Here is an 11,158-nt window from a genome sequence, read left to right on the forward strand (position 1 = left end):
GGCACGCACTGGGGAATTTATTTCTTCAGTGGATTACATTTCCTTTCAGCATTGATTTGACTTGTTGTTGTGTCTAGAAGGAAATCCACAAGGTGCGGATCTCTCACGAGATTGTCCGGAAAGGGCGGCGGCGAGTCTCTCAAGTTTTCGAGTCTCTCAAGTTTTCGCTAGTGGGGCGACTATGGGTCAGTGGTTAGCATGCCCGTCTTTCAATCAAGGGGTTGGCAGTTCAATCCCTGCCCTAGTCGATGTGTCCTTGAGCAAGACACTTAACCCTGCATTGCTCCCCGTAGCTGTGTCTACGGTGTATAATGTAAAGTGTCTTTGAGTATCTAGAAAAGCACTATATAAATGAAATGGATTATTATTTATTATTATAGACATGACCATAAAAGGTGATGAATTTTCCCTTTTTTAAATCAGACAAACTTGACACAATATTTACATATTTTTTGTAAGTTGATATGGCAAACCTTTCTTTTAATGTCATTCCTTAATTTGTTTTTCTGTCTATTTACTCTCTTTTCGCTCCATCTTTGGTCCCCACCACCTGTATCTGGCTCTTTATAACTGTCTGTCTGCCATGTGGTGCTGGGCAGGTCTTGTACAGTGAGTTTTTAGTGCTTATTCAGAAATCTAAACAATGAGCCGAGAGGATTCAGGTGGTGACCCTTTAAAAGTTCATTGCTACCGTCGTTAGTGTATTTCATACATTGTCATAAAATATTGATTTCCAGGCAGTAAAGTCAGGGACAGAAACAGGCAGTCCAAAACATGTTTTCTTTTTTATTCGAGTGACGGTCAGACTGCAGTCCAGAGACATTCAGGTAATAGACAGTGACACACATCTCTGTACACACTGAAGAGGACACACACCTTCAGAACAGGAAGAAACAACTCAGAGGAAACATGTTAGAGGGGTATAGCACGCTGAAAATCAATGTTTACTTGATTGTTGGTCGATGGGGGGAGGGGGGTTTATATTTTTATTATCAATATTATGGGGGGAGATATTGTAACATCCATGCAATGTATTATACTGGAAACCACACAAGTGGTGGCGACCGCGTTACTAAGTATCACTTTTATAATCTCAGTCTAACAAAACGACAGCATGAAATCACATAAAACTTTGATTTTTGGTGCCACCGGCCCCCTTTTTAAGAGCGGTCAAACAAAGTATTTCCAACAGAGAGTGCATTCTAGTTAACAAATAATAATAATAAATATTTTTTTTTTTCAGTATTTTTAGTAGTACAGGACAAACCAGACCCTAGACGGCATCACACACAGGTTCCATTTACTTCAATAACGTACTGAATTTTACAACCAATACACGGGCCAGAGCACAAAACATAACGTATTTTTATTTTATTTTTATTTTACACTGACTGAAGAAGAGACCGAAGCACTGAGAACAATAATACAACCTGACCTGACAGTACCCCCAACTACCCAGCAGTACCCCAATACCACCATCAATAACCCAGTTCCACCTCGTCCCAGTCGACAGGTTACTAGCAGCCCAGTAAGATTTAAAGAACTGGACTGCTGTTTTGTTTTGTTTTTTATTATTCATATTTTGCCATTGTTATTCATGCTTTAAGGTAACTTGAATGTCGTCGAGTGGCGTCAGGTCAATTTGAACATTTCATGTCCGGAGTCTCCACAAGCTGATATTCACATCACATTTAGAATGAACCGAAACAAATGTTTGTTTTTTTTAAAGATAAAAAATCTGTTTCTTTTAGGAAATAATTTGCAACATGGAAAAAACTTTTTTTTTAAACTTGCATCAAATAGACTTAACAATAGCCAGAGTACCTCCAAAGTATTTGGAAAATCAACCCGTCCTGAAACCCCGGAAAGTGTTCCTTCCTAAAAATGAACTACTGCTGTGTTATCCATAAATTCATAACATGTACTCACTTATCTATACACTCGCTGACAAACAGTCTGGTGAATAATATGCTTTTGTAAAAAAAATTTAAAAAAGTCGTGCACAAAGGTAAATCTTAAACCGAGCTCTCTTAGTTTTGTTTTACAAGACTTTAAAATGATCCTAAACCTTTTTAATACTGGAACTAGAACAAATGGAAATGGTCTTCATAGCCATTAAATCAATTAAAGCTTGTGGTGATGTTTTTCATGTTACAACATTCTGTGACGGTTTCACCCCGGAGCTTTCTGTGACCGACTCGGATCATGGGGTTGAGATCGCTGAATAAACAAAAGAGTAATTCGGGCTTATGGTCACAATTATGACAATAAACTGCGACTAATTAAATTGTGAGAGGGAATCCAGTCGGAATCCATCTCATTTTGCAAAAAAACAACTTGTCAACTCAAGAATTACATAGTATTCAATATATAATGAGATCTATACAACAATTTCATGCATTATTATCATGATTACTTTTTAAAATATTGTCCCGTTGTGGCAGTACCGTCTCTGATCGACAGAGGGCGCTGTTCTACAAAGGATCAATTTAGAATAGCAGGCAAAGCGTTCTATGGGTCAATAATATCACTCTAATATGACGTTTTATATTTGTCTCTCTTCGTCAAAACAAACAGTTTCATACTTGGTAATTCATACATCTTGACAGTGACACTGATAATATATTTATTTTATTTCTGGGGGTAAATTATTAAAGGGTGTAACAGACTTGTGATTTCCTCCTCTGCACTAAAACTTTGACAAACACATGTTCAAGAAAATAACTTTTCTGCACCACAAAATTGAATTAACGACACACATTCACACATTGTCCCACGCGTCCCACGCATGCTAAAGCACGTGTACACCTGTTGCACGTGGACGCACTCCCCTCTCTCACACACACACACACCAAAAACTACAGTTTCGCTGATGGGGAGTGTACGTGAGCCACGCCAGAGACACGGCTACACATCCACATGGTTGGCATGGTTACTATCTACATCGGGGCCCTTAGTGACCAACATCCACCCAACCCTGTCCCTGTTACCCTGGCAACAAATTCAGACCCTGCCACCCTCCCGAAATGGCAGAAAAGCAGGATCAATGAATTAGCCAGCTAGCAATCCTTAAGATTGTTCTTTTGCCTTTTTTAAAACTGAATCTTCCAGGACACCCCCTCCCCCCCCCTTCTGCTTTGTGATCACATAAAATCCTTTGGACAATAACAACATGGTCGTAATGTGGTAATCAGAGGACAGCGATAAGAACACAGGGCAGTTTGGCAGCTTCTAAAACGTAAACATAAATAGACCTGACTTTCCCAGAATCTCCCCCACTCGCCCCGTTTTATACACACACACACACACACACACACACACAACACCTTCAGACACCGTCTCATATCACACACTACATACATTCTGGTACCATGGACAGATTATGGGACGACGGGCCCCTGAGCACAGACCCCCCCCCCCCCCCCCCCCCCCCACCCCTTTGATTCTGTTGAGGTTGTTTTTCAGTGTCTTTTTGTAGTTGTTTTGAGTCTCTTTGTGGTCGTTTTACATTACTTTTAAGTTTTTTTTGCATCTCAGCTGTTTAACTGACTTTCCAAAAAGAAATGTAAAAAAATCACTTCAAACAGAGGCTCTGGTCCAGGGGGCCCCTGACCCCATAGGCCCGTCCAATACTCCATCCATGCCTGGCACAGAACAACAACAGACTGAAGAAGGATTCACTGCAAATTAGGGTTTCTCCAACAGAACTTTGATAAACCTGGGCAAACCGACCCGTGTACACGAATTACCCAGAATCCCACAGATTCCTTTACTGCGATAATATATCAAGGAAGACCATAAACACGGATACTAATTTTATTTAAATTGGAAACACGCTTCTGTGGAGGATCTGTTGGATTAGGATAGAATTCCCAGATCTTGCAAACTTCACCAGGGAAGCTCAATCAAAGTCGGATCAACAATTTTTTTTTTTTTTTATTTGGATATTTGCCTGAGGTTTGTTTGTACAATTCAAAGACTCGTATGTAATTTGAGACGGTACCTGAAACTGGTCTAACCTGACGGTAACTAGCCTAACTACAGTACAGAATATACAGACCTACAGAAGAATGTGAGATATTGCACTTAGTCACAAAACATTGTTGTTGTTGTTGTTGTTTTTTTACAGCATGTGGAAATCTACTAAAATTAAGTCACTGTCTGAGACACACAGTACAGTATGGCACTTAGTTGATCTCTAAGTTTGGTAACATGCAGATTCAACACACATGATCACTTTACACTGACCAGACTGAACTGTAGCTAAACTAAACACATGACATTCCCCACACTGTTTGGCATGAAAGGGGGTTTTGACACTTCAATGAATGGAAAGAATAAGACGAAGGTGTTGTATGTGAATGCCTTCTGCACTATTTATGTATTTATTTGTAATCTAATACTGCTTTGTGGTCACTTGCTTTTTTAAAATGTTGTTTTATGTATGTTTTGGTCAAAATGGTGTGTACAATATGGCCTTCTCTTCTACATGTTCTCCTCTTGTTTTCTTTTCCTCTCATATTCTGATGAGAGGACACTGACATTTTTAGTTTAGTACACAAGTCAAGAAAGGTGCAGATAAAGCCGGAATGTTAAGGAAGGAAAGGGAACGAGACGAGGGAACAAAGAAGGAGAGGCCTTTTCTTTCTTTTTTTTTCTACAATTATTGAAAACTCAGCCCAGATCAACACACAAACAACCGCAGGTGCAACATCACAGAAAAGCAATTTTTCTGTCAACTTTCCTCTCGTGCCCGTCTCCCGACCTTCCTCGTCTGCCTTCCTATCTAGTAAATGGGAACCTGGTATGTGGGCGCGGCGTTGTTCTCGGTGAACGGCGGGCTCTGGTAGGTCTCTGTGGTCTCGGTGGTGCCGCCTCCTACCGGGGAGTTGGAGGGGTACGGCTGGGTGGGCGCGCCGCCGTCCATGTGCTCCGTGGTGAACAGAGTCATGTCTGTGCCGAGCAGATACTTCTGGACCGAACGCACCGTTAGACCGGCCTACAGAGCAGAAGAGGAGGGGGGGAGATGGAAAAGATTAGAAAAACAGCTGCACTAGTCATGGAAGGCGCCGTCGTCACAGCCAGATGGTCGTCAGCCGTAAATAAAAGAGGTTTCATCTCTGGAAATAAAGTTACCGTTAAATATTATTATTTTTAATACATTTTGGAGAAATACGCGAGATGAGAAGAAAGATACCACTTTGGTGTTGGTCTCTTTTTAAATACAGGCAAGGAGTCTGTTAGCTTAGCATGAAAAACTGGACTCCAGAGAAATACCAGGCAACCAGCAGAGAGTTCAGGAAGTTACCAATAAAGATATAAAGCGATTATTGATTATTAGTACGCTTTAGAGGTGCTGGAAGACAGATTTTATGAACTTCCAACCTCACAAAGAGAGAACCTAGAAGTAACTTTGCAATTGTTCGCTTCCGGTATATTTAACTCGTAGTCAATGTGTTTTGTTTTTTTTTACTCGTTTTTAATTTTTTATTCTTTTTAATTTTAGATGCCTGTCTGTGGTTTGCTTTACGTTTTAAAATATGTTGGTAACTACCCCTCTTGTAATCTTTTCTGCTTTGAAGTGTCTTAAAAAAAGGCTGTTAGCTTTTTACTTCTACAGATTGCATTCACGCTTTAATTTTAATTAAATTATTTCTGAAATTAACATGTAATTATCATGAACTTGTACAGGACCTAATTTTCTGCAATAATCCCAAATACTATTGGCTTTATTTACCCTATGATTAAACATGCAGCACGGACCCTTCTGGCAGTGAGAGAAATTCTGTGTCTGATCACATGATGTGAATCAAATGGTTACTCTCTTGTTTGAAAAAGCATTAAAACGTAATAACAGGGTGTTTTTTAAAGCTTAATATCAGTGGTACGTAAATGATGATGAAGCTGCTAGCGACGCTTGGCAAAGTAATGTAATAATATATAAAATAATCTGATCTAAAACAGAAGGAGGAACACAAAATGACACAATGTCGAGGCGCTCTCGTTCATGCTGAGAATAGAGTGAATAACTTCATATTTATCTCAATCGTCTGATCTCAACTCTCCAGAGAGAATAAAGGAATTTCCCAAAATGCAGAACCGTTCCTTTAAAAACCTGCAATGTTGACAACGCCTCTTAACTCGCACACCACTGAAAATAGGCGCGTTATATTTACCACAATTCAGGGGACGCATGACCGGTTTTTCAACCTTAAATGTAATCGGGAACGGGTTTACTGTTCATATTTAGGGAGTTTAGCCACTGCGGCCCGAACTGGTCTAATCCACAGCCTCCCCCGTCTGAAGGGTTAACCTGAACTTTGAATTTTGGACTGTCAGATTGTGCCGGTCCTGATCAATATAAGACCATTAAAACATTGTTGTAATATAATTGTGTCTGATAGCTTTAGAAAGGAGTTACAGAGCCTCTCTTTGTCTCCCGCGTGACTATCAGGAGCAACAGTGTGTGTGTGTGTGGTTGGGGGGGGGGGGGGGGTGTTGCTTGTCCTCACCCAGGTGATGATGGAGAAGAAGGAGAAGGCGATGGCGGCCCGGGCTGCGTCGGCCCCCTGGTTGAGTGGCAGATCAGCAGCTGTGGTCCGAGACCACTGATTGGCCAGGAAGCAGAAACCTACAAAGTACAGGAAGGTCCAGGAACCTGTGGAGCAATAACACTTAGTTACAACGGAAAGAGGGTGATTTCCAACATTACACATGAAACACGCAGACCGGCTGAAACCTTTCTTTGTTCCCTTGAGAGATTAAAGATACTCCTCATTTCTCTAATACCTTTTTTGCTTACAGGTTTCATTTCTCTTGATGTCCTCTGAAAGTCATCTGGCCTAGTTTGGCTATTTTTTTTAGGGGGTGGGAGGAGGCTTTTTAGGGAAACCCTGCCTTTTGAATCCTGCCGACTTAGAATTAAATCACAGACTATAACTATGAAATGTCATAATCAGAAACGGTGTATTGACTATTTATTTATATACCATACAATAGTAAAAGACACCATTTTAAAATGTGAAAATGTACAATAGAATATGATGTAAAGACAAATAAATTAGGAGCGTGCGTGCGAATGCGACTCGTCCTCCTCACCCGAGAAGCCGATCTCGAGCATTATAGCCTTCTTCCTGTCCTTGACGGAGCTGATGGAGGAGAACTTGTAGTCGAGCATGAAGAAGAAGGAGCAGGCCAGCAGGCCCACCAGCCCCATGAACACGCCGTAGTTGCACGCGTCCGCATTCTTGTTGAAGACGCAGTGGAGGCGCTCGCTGCCCAGGTTGACGTAGCCCTCGTTCACGATGGAGGCGAAGACCACCAGGGAAAATATCTGTGGACGGGGCAGGAAGAGGGGAAGAAGGTGAGGGATAGGGAGGAGGAGGAGTAATGGAGGAAACTATTATCAGAGATTATTGCATCAACAATCACCAGCTATCCCTCTACTCTTTGAGCGTGCTCAATCCAAAGGCATTAACCTAATTTCTCTTTCTTTGTCTCTGACTGAAGATGTGGATGCTTCACTTGCCATCAAGAATCGTCCTGAGGCGGTGTGTGTGTGTGTGTGTGTGTGTGTGTGTGTGTGTGTGTGTGTGTGTGTGTGTGTGTGTGTGTGTGTGTGTGTGTGTGTGTGTGTGTGTGTGTGTGTGTGTGTGTACACCAAAACAGGAATGTTGCTATAACTCGTGCCATTAATCTATTTTTTTCCCCTTGTTACTTCATTGCATTTTTTTTTTTAAGAATGAGACTCTTCTTTAGGTCTGATCTGTAGATCTGTTTAGCTTCCTACCTCTTGTCTGCTGACTAACTCTGGGTGGCAGAATCGGGCCATGTGACACACACACACACACACACACACACACACACACACACACACTTGGGGGGGTGGTCATGTGATGGTGGACAATGGGATAACACTTTAAAACCAATCACATGTGGGGATATAATCAGAGCAGATACACACTCAGGTGCTTTTAGTGAATTACCACGATAAAGCTTCTCAAGCACTGCATCTCCAAATGAGAGAAAACACTTTGACTGATATTAAAAATATGATAGTGTGATAATGTTCTCTCCTATTTTTACACTGGGTTATCTTATCTTTGTGATAATCAGTGTGATACAATAGTTGTTTTTTCTTTACATGTAACGCTTCAGAGAGCAGCAGCGTCGTTGTAGCCAATGGTTAAAAGTCACTAAGTACATTTAAGTAAGATAATTGTAGACCTACTTTACTTCGGTATTTAAATTGTATGCCTTTTTTAATTTATAGGAAACCTCTGGATTAAACTGCCTGTATGTAAATAAAGTAGTTTTTTTTTTTTTTTTAAAGGCTCAATCTCGACCAGCTTTATCAGTAAAAATAATACAATTATTTCATATATATTAATACTTCAGTAACAGGTGCAGAGCATAGGGTTTGTTGACATCTAGCAGTGAGGCGGCAGATTGCAACCTACTGAAACTTCTTTCGTGTGCCAAGCGCGTTAGGAGAACTACGGTGGCCGACGCGAAGATGTAAAAAGTAACGCGCAAAAGTCCCATTTAAAGCCAGGGTTTGGTTTGTCCATTCTGGGCTACCGTATTTATTTCAGGTGATTATAAACTCAAGCAAACATACCTTTTACCTTTTTAAAAGGTACAAGCTATACCTCCGATATTATAAGTACACGTAGTTTGTTATGCTTTTGTACCTTTATGAAAATACACCAACGAGCAACGAAACGCGTGGGCAATTAATCTTCAAAGCGCATCCGCTCAAATAGTCAAAGTGATTGATCTGCAGGCTAAACTGGATTTGTCCTTCATGATAAGCTAACGACGACTCCAAAGGGCTCAGCGGGACTTCATGTGTACGCTGCACGAGAAGAACCAGTCACCGGACACTCATAATGATAAATACACATTTATATTGGGACACATCTCACGCTCTCGGACCGATGTGTCCCCCCGCCCCCTCGGTGTGTTTTAGAGAAGCTCCCCCACCTTTTCTCTTTTTGCTCCTGGCAGGGTGGACCTTCTCCGTGTCACCCAAAGGTGATGCGTTACATCAAACGTCAGGGCACGACGCGGCTCTGCGTGCGTAATGATGAGCGCGGACCAATCACAAGGTGCGGCGACGGACGACGACCGTTTATGGGTAAATCAGCAAAAAAAAAATATAACACAAATAATTAGCTCGAAAAATATATAATTGGCGACAACTTGGAGATGTATTGGCACATAGTAAATGATAATGTTATATTTCATATATGAACAACGGGAAGCGGGAGGAACGAACATGATCCGCGTGTCTTTCTCGTTTTCTACACAATCCGGCTCCGGTCTGCCGCACACCTTATTCATGAAGCACTGACATTTGGGGAAAAGGAGAAATAAAAACAGGAGAATAGGTCTGTTTCCTTGCGTAAAAAGAAAAAGAAAACATCTGTAGTGAGATCAGTTTCGTGGCCGGGGTGTCGGACAGCCAGCAGGCCTTGGCTGCACCCTGTGCGCTGCATTTCTATAAGGACGCGCTCCGACATAAACATTCGTTCCCTGGTTTCCGTTCACACACCCTGCTTATCAATTATCGTTTCTGGGTTTCTGGATTTGCAGTGAGAACACGTCATGGGTCTCGCACCGCAAGGACAACACAGAGCCCCCCCCCCCCCCCCCACACACACACACACAGTTTATGCACACACATACGCGCCGGAGCACGAAAAAAAAAGCTCCTTGCGCTCACCCAGGAGAGCACTCTGAGGATGGTCTGCGGCTGTTTGGCGAAGGTAATCGGGTCGATAGTGGACCCGGACCGGCCCGCTCCGAACGATCCCGCTCCGTCCATCTTCTGTCTTCTCTCTCTCTCTCTGTGCGCTCCTCGCGGCTCCACGCTCCCGGCTCCACGGCAGGATGGATGCGCTGCTGCTCGCTGCTGTAGGGACTGGTCCTGCGCGCACGCGCGGATACGGAGTAGGACGCCGCGAGTGAGGGGGGTGGGGAGTGGGGGCGTGCATGACAGACGTGCCCGCGCAAACGACTGTGGTGGAACTACACTCTAAAATTTTCAGCACCTTTTAAACCAATTAAATGTGATTCAAAGAACTTTACAGGGAATTTATATGACTTCATTATGTCATTACAACAAAATTATTAATGATCAACAATAACACAAAATTGAGTAACTAGATTTTAAAAAAGGGTTAAGATGGGTTTGTGGGTCACATTTAATAATATCAGTATTTTCTGCTCCTCTGGAAAGCTGTTCCGGCAGCTTGGAGCGTGATGACTGAAAGCAGCATCTCAAATTCCATTGTTTCCATTCTGCTTTGTGGAACAGCTAATCGAGAAGAACCGGTGGCTCTTAGGGGTCCTGAAGCATCTCTGAGGGGTGATCTGGTGCACGACCATGCACTTCCTTATGGACTAATAAATGTTTTTTAGATTTTTAAAACTAATCCAGTGAAGGAATGGTCGAAATCAAAGCAGCAGAGGACAAGATATCCTTTTGGATAGACCTTTAGTTTGGGTTGAGGTTGTGGTTTTAACCTTTGAAGTCAATGGTTAAAATTGGCTTCAAGAGGGGCCTTCTGACAAATGAACCTACATTTAAATAACATAATGTTAAACCAAATTACAAGTCAGCTGACCCGGCTGTGACAACTTCTGTGTGGACGTATATTCTGGGTCCGTAGTGCCTTTAAATGTATCCACAATATTATACTTTTTAAACTATGAAATGTAAACTCCCCTCAGATTTCAAAAATATTAAAAATATACAGATAAGAAAAGTAACAGCCAGCGTGACTCCAATTGTCCTCAATTGCAGAAACTGAAGCGATTACACAAGTGAAAGATGGACTCCGTCTAAATATAAAGCCTAAAGGTCACACCTACTGTGGCGAGTAAAAAAAAGAGAATCCTACATTCGAAACATGTCTCATGATGATGTACTTGTGCCAAATACCACAATAAAATACAGTCACAAGTTTATCGTCATGGGATATTCGCCAATCAGCGGGGATCCGACACAGATTCAGACAATTAATTTATGTAGTCCTGGTATTGTAAAAACATGGCAGGTGTTATTTTCTCCACTAAAATTGCATGAATTGTGGTGTCAAAATGGCAAACTGAAGCTGCCATGAAATACATTATGCGTGTCATACACGGCTCC

At 41.9% G+C, this 11,158-nt stretch overlaps 1 protein-coding gene across 1 annotated transcript; it reads right to left on the reverse strand.

Moving 5' to 3' along the window:
- Positions 1–773: 773 nt before the first annotated feature.
- syngr3a (synaptogyrin 3a) lies at positions 774–10,060 on the reverse strand. The gene is made up of 4 exons (XM_034539323.1): positions 9,728–10,060; positions 7,099–7,333; positions 6,513–6,658; positions 774–4,999 (listed from the first exon to the last, which is right to left on the reverse strand). The coding sequence occupies exons 1-4, from the start codon at positions 9,827–9,829 to the stop codon at positions 4,787–4,789; spliced, it is 696 nt and encodes a 231-aa protein (XP_034395214.1). The 5' UTR covers positions 9,830–10,060; the 3' UTR covers positions 774–4,786.
- Positions 10,061–11,158: the final 1,098 nt, after the last annotated feature.

Source organism: Cyclopterus lumpus, chromosome 8 (genome assembly GCF_009769545.1).
Source record: "Cyclopterus lumpus isolate fCycLum1 chromosome 8, fCycLum1.pri, whole genome shotgun sequence".
Lineage (NCBI taxonomy): Eukaryota > Metazoa > Chordata > Actinopteri > Perciformes > Cyclopteridae > Cyclopterus > Cyclopterus lumpus.

Excerpts from the sequence above, each read along its gene's own strand:
- syngr3a (XM_034539323.1), bottom strand. The coding sequence starts at position 9,829 with ATGGACGGAGCGGGATCGTTCGGAGCGGGCCGGTCCGGGTCCACTATC. Across the intron at positions 6,659-7,098 it reads GCTCGAGATCGGCTTCTCGG|GTTCCTGGACCTTCCTGTAC; the intron begins GTGAGGAGGACG and ends ATTGCTCCACAG. Across the intron at positions 5,000-6,512 it reads TCTTCTCCATCATCACCTGG|GCCGGTCTAACGGTGCGTTC; the intron begins GTGAGGACAAGC and ends TCTGCTCTGTAG.